This window comes from Lynx rufus, unplaced genomic scaffold (assembly GCF_022079265.1).
Source record: "Lynx rufus isolate CCGP_SWC_20201006 ecotype Redwood Valley unplaced genomic scaffold, mLynRuf1.p SCAF_8, whole genome shotgun sequence".
Classification (NCBI taxonomy): Eukaryota; Metazoa; Chordata; class Mammalia; order Carnivora; family Felidae; genus Lynx; species Lynx rufus.
Window position 1 is genome coordinate 100,690,766 of NW_025814896.1, and position 14,640 is coordinate 100,705,405.

The 14,640-nt window shown below is 48.8% G+C and overlaps 1 protein-coding gene across 1 annotated transcript; it reads left to right on the forward strand.

The window, feature by feature from the left end:
• Positions 1 to 6,805: 6,805 nt before the first annotated feature.
• Positions 6,806 to 10,299, forward strand: LOC124503468 (antimicrobial peptide NK-lysin-like). Its single transcript, XM_047068541.1, has 5 exons — positions 6,806 to 6,857; positions 7,383 to 7,486; positions 7,950 to 8,033; positions 9,165 to 9,332; positions 10,215 to 10,299. The coding sequence occupies exons 1-4, from the start codon at positions 6,806 to 6,808 to the stop codon at positions 9,330 to 9,332; spliced, it is 408 nt and encodes a 135-aa protein (XP_046924497.1). The 3' UTR covers positions 10,215 to 10,299.
• The last annotated feature ends 4,341 nt before the right edge of the window (positions 10,300 to 14,640 follow it).

A 14,640-nucleotide genomic window follows, 5' to 3' on the forward strand; every position in this document is an offset into this window, starting at 1 on the left:
AGCCCTTACAAAGATGGTCACGAAATACACATGAACAGTCACTAGAGAGACACACACTCCTCTGAGAGCCTGGGGTACACAGTGGATGTACCCCCAGAAGCTCCCAGACCATGAGGAAGAGTAGCAGGTTGTAGGTAAGAGTGTTCTTGGTCATAGGGCACAGAAACCCACCCTTTGCTTCTCTCTGCAGGGAGCTGTCTTTTTGTTTTGGGAGATATATTACTTAGGATTTATTCTGTGTAAGCTACAGAAATCTTAGCTCTTTCTGGTTCCAATAAAAAAGTCAATGTATTGGCTCAAGTAATTAAACAGTGTATAGATAGCTTCAGGCACAGAATGATCCAGAAATGAGTGGTGTCCCCAGAGGTCCAGTCCTGCCATTCTCTCAGGTCTTTTCACGGCTGTATAGTGAGACTGATCTCAGCCAGCTTCCTTCTGGCTGCAGCCATGGCCACATTGGTCCAAACTTTACATTCTCCAGTATGTCATCAAGAGGAGAAGACAGTTCTTTGGTAGCCTCTCTGCCCTTGGAAGAGAATGGAAACTTCTTTCCTAGAAGCCCCATCAGATATCTCCTGTGTTCTCATTGGCTCGAATAGGGCACGTGTCATCTGGAACCCATCACTGTGTTCCGAGGGCATGGGACACTCAGATTAGCATGAGCTGAGTCAGGGCACACCCCTGGCCAACCAGTCACTCGTGTGAAAGTGGACATGAAAATCTGGGAGATCATTGCTGGGAGAGGGAAAGGGATACCAACGTCACTAGACGCAAAGGTGCATCAGGCAGGGCTCAATCCAAACAGCAGTTCCAGGACTCCCAGTGTGAAATCTGAAGCCATTTGAGTGTTAAAACACATAAGGAATATATGGGATTATAACCCATGGATTAGATGAGGATTAATGAATTCATAGAGATATAAATAGGACATTAATAATCAAATAAGGGAAATGGGGACATGTTACCTTATTCTAGATGCCAATTAATACATGTAGACGTAGTTGCAAAATTTATTCCCACAAAACACATATTGATTTGATATATGTGACCTTAGCAGGTACGGGCAGCTTTATTAAGGGGCTAGCAGTAAAGAATTGAAGAGAAATGGGGCCGAGCTGGAGGCCACGTGAAATTAGAGGTGGGGTCTGCTATTAAGGTGTTTACATGCAGGGGGAAATGGTCCCAGGAGAGGGGAGAGGCCCATGGTGCTGGACAGATGTGAGGTACAGCTCCAGGGAAGGCCTTGTGAAGGGAGAAGAGGGGTCCAGGGCACATGGAGCGTCAGCACAGACTTCCAAAGGTGGGAGCTTTGGGAAGGTGGCCTCACCCTTAGGGATAAAAGCTAGTAAAGGACAGAGGCCCAGCCAGCTCCTGTAGCCTGTCAGGAGGGAGCGTGAGTGTACTGCCTTCATAATCCAGACTCCACTGGGGGTACCTGCTCACCGCCAGGCCCTTCTCAGTTCTCTACCATTTCCCCTGTCACCCACCCAACAGCCCAGGACAGCAAGCCTGTGTCATGTGGCATCCCTCCCTCCAGGCCACGTCGAGCCCTGACCCAAACTGGAGCAAATGACTCCCTCCTGGGAAGTTGGAATTGCCCCATCCTGGTGCAGACCCCTTCGCCCTGGCCAGGCTCTGCATCTGTCTCTGGGTGGTCTTCAGACTTCCTTCTGCCTTGGCTCCCCCATCCCTTCTGGACAGGGCAGCCCCACGCTCTTTCCAAACCACAACCACATCTCCTCACTTTCCAGTGGCTTCTCTCAGAGCTCGGGACAAGTCCCTACTGTGTGTCACACCCTGGTGTCAGAATAGGAAAGAAACGAAAGAAAGACACTTACCTCAAGCACCTGCCAATCTACAAACGACTAGTAATAGCACATTAAATTTACCTAGCACCCTAACTCCCCTCTGTTTGTAGAAGAAGCAACAATTATTCATTTTATTCACTGGCATTGCCTGAGAACCTGTCCTTTGGCCTCCTGTGTGATGAGGTGGGAAGGAATGAGAAGGAAGTTCTAATGCACAGGGAGGTTGGTGGTTATCTCAAGGCGAAGCTCTTGTGTGCAACGTGAACCACCTCCTTCTATAAGGAACGCTATTTTTTCATTGCTGTAAGAAACTCATAACAGAATTTACCATCTTAGCAATGTGGTAACGTACACGCAGCAGTGTTGAGTATATTCACATTGTTGTGACACGGACATCCAGATCTTTTTCGTCTTACAAAACTGGAACTCCAGACTGATTGTGAAGCCACAACTTTCCTTTGCCCCCCGTCTTAAAGCCTGAGAAAACTACAGTTTCTCAAAAGTGGTCCACATATTTCTATTTTATATTTCCTTTAATTTGACTACTTTAGACACCTCGTACAAATGGAATCAGAGATTTGTCTTTTTGTAATTGCCTTATTTCACTTAGCATGATGTCCCCAAAGTTCATCTTTGGTGTGGCAATCGACATGAGTTTTTGTTTTTAAGGTGAAATAACGTGTGTGTGTGTGTGTGTGTGTGTGTGTGTGTGCGTGTGTGTGTATTTATATATATTTGAGGAACCACCATATTGCTTTGCGTAACGGTCTTACAGTTTTACAACAGTGCACACTTTCTCCACATCTTTACCAACACTTGATATTTTCTTTTTTTTTGATAAGGGCCGTCTTCATGGGTGGGGTGCTATCTCCTTGTGGCTTTGCCTTGCATTTCCCTAATGATTATTGATGTGGGGAGCATCTTTTCATATGTTTGTTAGCCATTTCTATGTTTTGTAGGGAGAGTGTCTATTCAAAGACTTTTGAGCTTATTTTTTATAATGTTTATTTTTGAGAGACAGAGTGTGAGCAGGGGAGAGACAGAGACACAGGGAGACATAGAATCTGAAGCCGGTCCAGCGTCTGCACAGCAAACCCCCCCCCCCCGCGTGGGGCTCAAACCCACAAACCGTGAGGTCATGATCTAAGCTGAAGTCGGACGCTTAACCGACTGACCCACCAGGGGCCCCTCTTTTGCCTTTTTTAAATTATTTGCTGTTTATTTGTTGAATTTTAACATTTCTTTGTACTTTCTGGGTATTACTCCGTTATTAATGATTTGCAAACATTTTTTTTTCTTTTTCTTTTTAAAAACATTTTTTTAACGTTTATTTATTTTTGAGACAGAGAGAGACCGAGCATGAATGGGGGAGGGGTAGAGAGAGAGGGAGACACAGAATCGGAAGCAGGCTCCAGGCTCTGAGCCATCAACCCAGAGCCCGACGCGGGGCTCGAACTCACGGACTGCCAGATCGTGACCTGAGCTGAAGTCGGATGCCCAACCGACTGAGCCACCCAGGCGCCCCTGCAAACATTTTTATGTATTCCATAAATTGCCCTTTTACTTTGTCAACTGTGCTGTTTGATGCACAAAGTTTTTAAGCTTGATGCAATGCTAGTTGTCCATATTGTTGCATTTCTTGGTGTCATATCTGAGAATTCACCACCAAGTTGGAAGTCATGCAGCGTTCCCCTTGTGTTTTTTCTAGCGATTTTATAGTTTTGGGTCTCTCATGTAGGTGTTTGATCCTTTTCTAGTGACTCTTTTGCATATGGTGGAACATCAGGTCTACCTTCATTCTTGTCCATGGGGCTGTCCAGTTTTCCCAGCACCACTGTTTGAAGACATTTAAATTCCCTTTTATGAGCACTGTCTTCATAGGGTCTTGCGGAAATTGGTTAGCAGAACGGCAGTTTCTCAAAAGTGGTCCACATATTTGGTTAGTCACACGAGTGCAAAGGTTATGAGGATTTTTAAGGGCAGCCTGTTAGCATGCTCTTTGCAGGGATTTTACAATAATTACGCAAACAACCTCCAAATCAGATTAATCAACTCACATGAAATACAGTTAGAGGCCTCATTCCAGCCACGGAGTAATTTTCATCTAGTAAATCTACCGTTGGACAGTCTGAATCATTGGAAAATGCAGGTCTATGGCATCTAAACACATCTCAGTTTAATTCATTTTGGGGATTTTTAAGTATTTTCTGTGTGGAGGAGATGTTATCTGTAAATAGAGAGCTGTACATCTTCCTTGCTAATCAAAATGTTTTTTTGTTTTGTTTTGTTTTGTTTTTTTTTCCATTTTTTTGCTTAGTTCTCCTGGCTGGAATCGTCAGTGCAATACCAAATAGATGTCTGGAGAGCAGACGTCCTGTCTTGTTCCTGATCTTTGGGGGAAGGTATTTAGTCTTTCTTCACAGAGTCTGATGTCAGCTCGGGGAATTTCATAGATGTCACCTATCAGGTTGCAGACTTTCCCTTCTATTCTTAGTGAGTGTTTTAACAAGAAGAGATGTTGAGTTTTTTCAAATGGTGTTTCTGTGTCATTGAGAGGATCATGTGGTTTGTTTTTAAGTTTATTTATTTTTTGAGAGAGAGAGAGAGAGAGAGAGAGAGCACGTGCGTGCACGTGCCAGCACATGAGCACGTGAGGGGGGAAGGGCAGAGAGCAGGAGACAGAAGATCCGAAGCGGGCTCTGTGTTGACAGCAGAAAGGCCCATGAGAGGCTCGAACTCAGGAATCACGTGATCATGACCTAGGCCCAAGTCGGATGCTTAACCAACTGAGCCACCCAAGCACCCCAGGATCATGCGGCTTTTATTTGGGTTCTGTTGGTACAGTGAATTACATAACTGATTTTGGGGTGTTAAATCACTTTGCATTCCTGAATAAATTCTGGTTGGTCTGGTACAGAATTCTTTTTATATGTTACTGGATTCAGCTTGCCAGGATTTTGAGGAGGGTTATGGCATCCCTATTCAGGGGAGATATTGGTCTGTACTTTTCCTGTGTTGCCTTTTTCTGGTTTTGGCATCAGGGCATCCTTTTCTATTTCTTGGAAGAGTTTGGGAAGAATTCATACTAATTCTTCTAATGCTTGGTAGAATTCATCTGTAAAGATATCTGACCTGGATGTTTGTTTGTGGGTGGTGTTTGCATGACTCATTCCACGTCTTTACTTACTATACATCTATTCACTCTTCCCATTCTTTTCAGTCTGTTTCAATAGTTTGTGTCTTTACAGGGATGTGGTCCGATTTAATAACATATAACTGTTCATAGTATACCCATTCTCTTCTCTGTAAGGTCAAAATGTCCCTTCTTTTATTTCTGAATCTAATAACAAGGCAACACACCCTACAGTTTTAAAGTGTGTCTGTCATTTACTCTGGATGACGGGAACCCTATCCCCACTCCCCCTCCACAGCACCCGCTCACCTCCCACAGGAGTAACCCTTATAGAAGTCATGTTGGGGAATGCTGACCCAGGATACCAGATTACTTCTGCTTGGCACAACGCAGGCTGTGAAGCTTCCTCACACGCGCACACACACACACACACACACACACACCACTGGGGCCCTGTGAACAGGTGACACTACACCCATTTCACAGGTAAGGGAACTGAGGCTCCAGGAGGTGGAGTATGTAGCTCAAGGTGCCCCCAGCTTGTCAGAGGCCTGCTTGCCTGGACTCCACCCTCTTTCCTTCTAGGCAGAAGCTGAGCGGAGAGCAGGGCTCTGAACGGGCTCGGGAAGTAGAGTATTTCAGAGAAAAAGGGCAGGCTGAGGCTCGGCACTAGCCCATGATGGGATTCCCGGGCAGGTGGAAGGCCTGGAGTGGTCCCAGCAGATACTGAAGGGTGACGGGGGGCTGGGAGTGCTGAGGGGGCCTTGCCAGCATGTCCTGGCTGCGTGCTCCTACCATCTCAGCAGCTGGAGGTGGGGGAAGGTTCTAGTCCAAGCAGGACCCCAGCCAGCCTCGTGGCTGAGGTCAGGGCCCCTGCTCACCGCACCCAGTTTCCTCCTCTGAGCCGCGAAGGAGGTGGGGGAAGGTTGCCAGACAAAAGGTGGGATGCCCAGTTTAATGTGAGTGTCAGGTAAACAGCAAACACATTTCAGTGTGAGCGTATTCCATGCAATCTTTGGGACACACACTAAACAATGACTTATTTTCTATCTGATAGTGGATGTGACCTGTGCAGCTTGTATTTTCATTGCAGATGAGGCCAGTGACCTTCATGGCACAGATGAGAGGTCAGACCCGGGGCGCTGGGCATAGATCCCTGTCTGGGGCTCACTTCCTTCGCTTGGGCTGTTGTCTCTCCCTATGGACCAGGTGAGGGACGGCTGGGCTGAACCTGGCTCTGAGGGAAAAGCCTGCCTCCATGATGGTGGCCAGGAGGCTGGTGAGGGGCTGGGGACCCAGGGTGTCTGTGGTGCCCATGCTCGGGGATCACCAAGCCCGAGAGCGGGACTGGGAGGAGCTGTTTGCATCTACACTGAGGGACCTGTCTCTAAATGTGGCGGGGTCTGGTGGTGCTCCATTGGCTGAAATTGTTGGGGGAGAACAGGGATACAGGAAGTGGCTGGTGGAGGGACACCAGGGAGAGGGGGGGAGGGAAGGGGGAGGGGTGGGAAGCTCCAGGCCCAAGGGCCTACCTGAGCCCTCAGGTGCAGGGATTGCTCTGTCCATTAGCTCATCCTGGGGCAGGGTGGGGAGTGCATCATGGCAGCTGCTGCCCTCCAGCACCCCCCACTCACTGGGAAAGCTCTAGCAGTATGTGTGTGTGGGAGGGGAGGTGGAAGATAGTGTGGAGTCTCTGAGGAAGCACTCCTCCCCCCACTTCTCCACAAACTGGTGTCTGTGTTTGTGGTAAAGCCAGTGACACGGGGAGGTGCCCTACAAGAGGAGCATTACCCGGCAAGGTCAGATTGCGAGGCGGCCAGCCACATAAAGGGGGTGTGAAGGGTGCTTCAGCATCTGCCCCACCATGACCTCCTGGGCCCTCCTGCTCCTTGCCTCAGTGCTCCTGGCCACCCCGGGTAAGGATGTTTCTCATGCACATCCTGGCACCTTCTTCATAGCAGAGGGTAGGGACAGTCTGGAGACTGGGTTGGGCTGGGCCACCAGATTTGACCTCCTGGGGGAAGGCAAGAGAGAAAGAACAACCTCTGAAAGGAGATGAGGGTAGTTTTCTTTTAGAGCAGCTCCAAATCTGTGTGTGTGTGTGTGAGAGAGAGAGAGAGAGAGAGAGAGGGAGAGAGAGAGAGAGAGAGGAGGGGGACAGAGAGGGATACAGGAAGACAGAAAGGATGGTGGTGGTGGAGGTGGTATAATCTTCTCCTAATGTTTTCAGAAAGAATTGAGAGCATGTCTGTTGCACAGAGACTGGGTCAGAGCAGCTCCAGGGCGGAGTGTGAGGACTGGCCCCCTGGACCCCTCACAGATCCCTGGTTCTGTCTTGTGCTCTGGCCACCTCCTGGGCTCCCCACCAGCCAGGAGATCTGACCGTTCTGTCTCCTTCCACTTGTGGAGGGATATTGATGTTGATGCTGTTTCTTCCCCAGGGCTGACCTTTTGTGGTCTTTCCCTTGAGGACCATGACCTGGACATGGCTGACAGGTGTCAGGATGAGAAGTTCTTCCAGATGCTGGCCCAGGAGACCCCCCAGGTTCACTGCTGGCTCCCTGTTCACCTACCACAGGCCCTCCTCATCCTCTCTGTCCTGGGAGCAGCAGGCAGGGCTGCACATCCTTTTGGGAGGAGGGGAGGCAGGGCTGAGGGCTGAAGATGCTGGTTTTGTGCAGGGTGGTGCCTGGGCGGGGGTCTACCGAGCTCGGTCTGGCCGGGCTCTACCCAGAGGGTGGTCTGGGGACTGACCAGAGAACAGAAGAGGTGCACGTGCTGGCTGGGTGAGGCGCTGCGGGTGTGGGGAAGGTTCTGGGGTGTCTCAGTCCCACCAAGACTAGCAGGAAGGTGGGCAGGGGCCAGCCAGCCTGCTTCAGGCCCTAAAGAACAGAAGGATCCTAGATGATTCTGCTGGCCTAGAAGACACCAAGGGCTCCTCCTGAGGCCCTGTCTATTGCTCTTGGGGTGTCTGAGAGACCATTTCTGGGGTCTGCCTTTTCTGACAGGAAGACCGTCCCTTCACCCTATGTGGTATCTGTATGTGTATTGTCAGCTGGGTGAAGAATTGCCTGGGCTTCAACCTGATTCAGGTGAGGCTCTCATGTTTGGGGAACCACCTCCTTCTTGACGAGGAGTTTTTGGGGGGCCTGTCGGGGGGCACTGAGGGAGGGGCTGATCCCTATTTGGTCCTGAGCTCCTCAGTAGGGGATCCTTTGGTCCCCTTCTATTAGGGAATTGACTTAAGAGAATCCCCTGAAATCGTGAAGTTGTAGGGACATGAAACTTGGAGGACGGGTGTGCATGGTTCCATCCTATTGTCAGAGGACACTTGTCTCCGAGGAGGTAGAAATCTTTCCCTGTATCCCCACTGGGCATATATAAGGCAATGCTTTCTGAGGCTGGTTCCAGTGGAGCCTGGGTCAGGACAGATCAAGCCTAAATCAGCCACTTCCTTACTGCATGGCTTGGCCAAGTCCTTAATGCTTTCTGAGCCTCAGTTTTGTTTTCTGTTTAGTGGGATGGATCATAATCGCCCCTTGTAAGTTATCGAAGCCCTTTAAAGGAGCTGAGGGGTGGACGAGCTTAGCTCCATGCCTGGCCCTGAGCACCTGCTGAACAAGGGATATGTTACTACCAAGAAGCCCTGCTTCCCCCTCCCTCTCTCCCTCTGCTTTGTTCCCTGATCCTGCTCAGATCCCTGGTGCTGCAGGGCCCACCCTCAGCCCTGGGAACTCAGCTTTATCCGTCTCCACTGGATGGTGGGAGAAGATACGTCCAAGTGGAATGTGCCAAGACTCCAAGTGCTTTCTTTTCCTAACCTTCGTCACACAGCCCTGTGCACAAGCCCCGTCAGGCTGGGACCCAGGAAGCTTGGCAGGCAGAACCCTTCCTGTGGGTCAGGAGCCGTGGGCGCTGTTCTCCACACAGAAGGCAGGGGGCAGGATAATGATGTACAGGGGACTGGGACACTACAGGGTCAACTGTCCTTCTCTCAAGAGCCCCTCCTGGCCAGGCTTAGGCCAGGGCCTTGGTGCCTGGGCATGAGTTCTGATCCCTGCCTCTCTAGCCTCTGCTCCGTGGCTGCCTGGCACCAGGCCCTCCTCCCAGCATGCCCTCGGTCAGGGTGCCCAGGGCCTAGAGCTGCTGGGGTCTGCAGGGGGCTGACCTGGGTGCAGTTCACCTGATTCCTCTATCTGGTTATGGTGCCGTTTCTCCTGCAGAAAGTCATTGAAAAAGTTGCAGGCCTGTTGTGTTCAGCATGCCCATTGGTGGAAAATATCTGCAAAGCATGGATCACCAGTTTTCTTGATAAAATCACCTCTACACTGCTGCATATGGAACCTTCCAGGCACATCTGTGCGTTTCTCGGGATGTGCTGCCCTTATTAGGTGAGTGCAGAGGTGACTGCAGGGACTCATTCCTGGAGCGCTCAGAACTCACCCTACACATGTACAACACAGCTTAAAATCACAAAAATACATTTGTCATACAGAAGTGCATAAGGACTCATGTCCCATCAAGCTTCATTTTGGTGACACGTTATCCTCTCCACTGTCTGAAAAGTGGGGAGAAGATGGGTAGGTGGGCTGCAGCTGGAACCGGTTGAGAAATACTCCAGGCCATCCTGGGGTGCCATCAGGTCCCCATCTCCGGTCAGCTGTGGACTTGAGCAAGTAGCTCAACCTCTGTGAGCCTGAGTTTCCTTCCTTGTGAAGGGATAGGAATCCGTATTTCTGATTTTCAACAAGGATTGAATGAAATGATTACGTGTAAAGAGGTTAAGACCAAGCAAGCGGCCTCAGACTGGGATATTTAAAGACATCAGAGCCCTGATTGAACTCCCATCCCCAGGCCTAGTATGGGATCCCTGGGCATCAGAGAGACAGGTCACATCTTTGCCCAGGACACTAGGGACCTGAGAGCTGAGCTCAGGAACCCCGCTGGCAGGGAGGGCTCTCAGTCTCTCCCTCCAGGGCTGCTCAGCTGTGCGCGCAGATCAGGCCACGGCTGCAGCACATGGGCCGGGAGGGGCCCCTTGTGGGATTTGATGCTGGCAGATCGGGGGTCACCTCATATTTTGAGGTTCCCACCATTTCCTGCAATTAGAGTCTGCGGTTTTCATCTCTGAAACCCCACAACCCACACAAACCCCTGACTGGGTTCCAGGATGTGACTCCAGGTGTGCTCTGTAGGGACAGGTGGCTCTAGTCCCCATATCCCCCAGACACCCCACACCCCTGTCCACTTCTCTGCTCTTGTCTCCACTCCAGGTCTCAGAGCCTCTGGGGTCTCTGATGCCACCCTGGGGAGAAGCACAGAGACTCCCACAACCACCACCTGCTTCTGCCCTCCCAGATCCAGAGCCGATCCTCCATTGTCTCTCAGCTAACTTCTCATTGCCTTCCCCTGAGGGAGAATAAATGTCATGCAAACTTTTAGCCACAGCTTTTTTTCCTTTGGTGGACTTGAGGGGAGGGGCTTGGAGGCTTGAGTGACTCATGCATTCGCTCAATCAATGTTTATTGTTTGTCCCACACTCTGTTCCAGAAGCTAGAGATTTAGTGTTAATGAGCCTTAGCATCTCTTACACATACAGTTGTGAAGTACTTATGAACAGTCACTAGAGAGACACACACTCCTCTGAGAGCCTGGGGTACACAGTGGATGTACCCCCAGAAGCTCTCAGACCAGGTGGAAAGGCAGCAGGGTGGAGGTAAGAGTGTTCTTTGCCACTGGGGACAGATCCCACCCTTCGCTTCTCTGTGCAGGGAATCTTCTTTTGGGGGAAGTATAATATTTAGGATTCTTTTGGTTGTAAGCAACAGAAGATTTATCTCATTCTGACTCTAATGCATAAGCTATTTATTTGCTCAAATGGTTAAGCAGTCCATATATAGCTTCAGGCATAGTATGACCCAAATTTGAGTGGTATCACCAGAGTCCTGACGTCCATCAGAACATCTCTGTTCTCATTGGCATGAATGTGCCAGGTGCTCATTTGCAACCCATCACTCTGTTCCAAGAGCATGAGCTACACAGCTTAGAATGAGCCAAGTCAGGGCACCCCCAGGGGCTGAGTCAGGGTTTTTCACATCCAATCACTTGGATGAGATTGGACACGAAAATCTGGGAAGATAATGTTATGGGGAGAGGGAAGTGGATGTTGGCCATCACAAAGAACAATGGTGTATACATCAGGGTTCAATCAAAAAAGCTATTGAAAGAAACTCTCAATGGTGAGATCTGGGGCCATTGGAATATTCAAATGAAAAAGGACAACAGTAGATTCACACCTTGTGTAAACTAGAGTCCATGAATTCAGGTAGATAGAAACAATAAATTAATAAATGAGAGGAAAGGGAAAGTGTTACATTACTGCAGAAGGCCAAATGATAAATGTAGACATAATTGCAGTCTATGTTTCCACAAATACTTCTGTTGGTATTAATTACTAATTTTCATGATTAATTAACTAAACCATGGAGAATCCTAGTGACAGGTGATGAACATTTTCTGCTCCTCCTGCCCAAAATGCACAAATCCTAAGGAAACTTCAGACAAACCCAAACTGACTTCCTCCAGGTAGCGGGCCCGTACTCTACAAAAATGCCAAGGTCATGAAAGAGAAGGAAAGATGGAGAAAGTGTGCCAGATCAAAGGAGACTAAGCAGATACTTGAGGTAATTGTCAACAGATGACCCCGCTGTGGACCTAGACCTGTAAAGGACATGATTGGGTAATCTATGAGATTCCTTGCAGTCTGCGATGATACTGTTGTGCCAATGTTAGTGTCCTGGTGTTGATGGTCGTGCCAGCTTTTGTAGGACGGTGTCCTTCTTATAAGGCAATGCACCCTGAAGAATTAAGGGGGTCATGGGGGCATCATGAAGGCAATCTGCTGCAAATGGTTTAGAAGAAATGGTAATATGTACGTACAGGCAGACTATGATGAGACACACACCACATACGTGTAGTGAAACATTACCAGTGGGGGAATCTGGTTAAGATGAAAAGGAGCTCTCTGTTGTAGAGTTACAGCTTTTCTCTACATTGGACACGATTTTAAAAGAAAAGAAACGACTTGTAGGAATTTGACCTTAGCAAACGGGTGGATGGCGGAGACATTTGCTGTTGGGAAAGACATTTGGACAGGTGGATCTGGAGAGGATAAGGAAGAGCTCTGCTTTGACCCGAAGAAGTGTGTCTATTCCATATGCAGGTGGAGGTGTCAAGAGGGGAGGGTGTCTGGGCCAAGGCCACATTTGAAGTCCTTGAACTGGATGTGATGGACAGGGAGAAGGTGCAGAAGGATAACATTCCTGTCTGAGGACAGAAGGAGTAGTCAACACGTGGAGGCCTGGTTGTGGGAGGGTGGGGGGAGGAGGAGCCCTCAAGGAGATCGGGAAGGAGGAGCCAGCGGGATAGGAGGAACACCAGACAAGGGGCCAAGGAGCCAAGAGAACAGAACAGCCCAGGAATGAGGAATGGCTGACCATGTCCAGTGCTGATGGGAGTCAAGACAGTAGAAGATGGAGGGCTGGCCACTGGCTTTTGGGGCCTTTGGGCGGTGCTGATATTAGAGGGTTTCAGTGCTAGGAGGAGATCACGCCCATGTGGAGGGGGAGTGAAGGGTGTGGTGTCAGCAGGCATGGACAGGTTTATGACGGGGTTCATGTCAAGAGTTGGAGAGAAGTGGGCAGAGCTGGAGGCCATGCGAAATTAGAGGTGGGGTCTGCCTTTAAGGTGTTTACATGGGGATGAGAATGGCCCTGGGAGAGGGGAGAGGCCCATGATGCAGGACAGAACCGAGGGAACAGGCAGGGAACGTCTTGAGGTGGGAGCGGAGGGGTCCAGGGCACATGGAGCGTCAGCACAGACTCCCAAAGATGGGAGCTTTGGGAAGGTGGCCTCACCCTTAGGGATAAAAGCTAGTAAAGGACAGAGGCCAAGCCAGCTCCTGTAACCTGTCAGGAGGGAGCGTGAGTGTACTGCCTTCATAATCCAGATTCCACTGGGGGTACCTGCTCACCGCCAGGCCCTTCTCAGTTCTCTACCATTCCCCTGTCACCCACCCAACAGCCCAGGACAGCAAGCCTGTGTCATGTGACATCCCTCCCTCCAGGCCACGTCGACCCCTGACCCAAACTGGAGCAAATGACTCCCTCCTGGGAAGTTGGAATTGCCCCATCCTGGTGCAGACCCCTTCGCCCTGGCCAGGCTCTGCATCTGTCTCTGGGTGGTCTTCAGACTTCCTTCTGCCTTGGCTCCCCCATCCCTTCTGGACAGGGCAGCCCCACGCTCTTTCCAAACCACAACCACATCTCCTCACTTTCCAGTGGCTTCTCTCAGAGCTCGGGACAAGTCCCTACTGTGTGTCACACCCTGGTGTCAGAATAGGAAAGAAACAGAAGAAAGACACTTACCTCAAGCACCTGCCAATCTACAAACGACTAGTAATAGCACATTAAATTTACCTAGCACCTTAACTCCCCTCTGTTTGTAGAAGAAGCAACACTTATTCATTTTATTAACTGGCATTGCCTGAGAGCCTGTCCTATGGGCTCCTGTGTGATGAGGTGGGAAGGATGCAGAAGGAAGTTCTAATGCACAGGGAGGTTGGTGGTTATCTCAAGGCGAAGCGCTTGTGTGCAACGTGAACCATCTCCTTCCATCAGGAACACAAGTTTCATTGTTGTAAAAATGCATAACACAAATTTATCATCTTCACAATTTTTAAACATACGCTCAGCAGTGTTGAGTATATTCGCCATGTCATGACGCAGACATCCGGGACTTCTTCACCTTAGAAAATTGACAGTCCATACTTACTATTAAACCACACCTCTCCTCTTTCCCACTCTGTCTTGCTTGGATACCTCTGTTCTACTTGGCTTGTAGGAATTTGACGACTGTAGACCCCTGTACCAATGGAATCATATAATATTTGCCTTTTTGTGACTAGTTTATTACTTTTAGTCTAACATCCTCAAAGTTCATCCATTTTATGGCATTCAACATGATTGTTTCTTTTTTCAGGTTGAATATATAGCACATTTTGTTTATCTGTTCACCTGTCCATGGAACTGGCACTGTTCTCACCTCTTAGCTATTGTGAATAGCGATGCTATGAACATGGTTGTGCAAATATCTCTTTGAGATCATGAATTTAATTTTATTTTTTATAAATATCCAGCATTGGGTCTGTTGGAACATATGGCACACATTTTTTAAATTTTTTGAGGAAGCACCATATTGCTTTGCGTAGTGGTTTTACAATTTTACAACAGTGCACACTTTCTCCACATCTTTACCAACAGTTGTAATTTTCTGTTTTTTGATAAGAGTCATCTTATCGGGTGTGGGGTGGTATCTCATTGTGGTTTTGCCTTGTATCTCCCTAACGCTGAAGGATGTTGAGTCTCTTTTCAGATGATTGGTAGTCATTTCTATATTTTTAAGGACAGTGTCTGTTCAAAGTCCTTGGCCCTTTTTAAATTGGGTTATTTGCTGTTTCCTTGTGGAGTTTTAATATTTCTTATATATTCTGGCTGTTACACCATTGGTATAGAATGGTTTGCAAACATTTTTACCCATTCCATAAATCTCATTTCCCTTTCCACTGGGTCATTGGAAACCTGTCTTTAAATTTGATGGAATGCTATTTGTCTGTTTTGCTGCATTTCTTGACGTCATATC

What these genes read in the sequence shown, in the direction of transcription:
- LOC124503468 (XM_047068541.1), top strand. Translation starts at nt 6,806, where the DNA reads ATGACCTCCTGGGCCCTCCTGCTCCTTGCCTCAGTGCTCCTGGCCACC. An exon ending in AGTGCTCCTGGCCACCCCGG is followed by an intron (nt 6,858 to 7,382) that starts GTAAGGATGTTT and finishes TTTCTTCCCCAG; the next exon opens with GGCTGACCTTTTGTGGTCTT. An exon ending in TGGGCTTCAACCTGATTCAG is followed by an intron (nt 8,034 to 9,164) that starts GTGAGGCTCTCA and finishes TTTCTCCTGCAG; the next exon opens with AAAGTCATTGAAAAAGTTGC.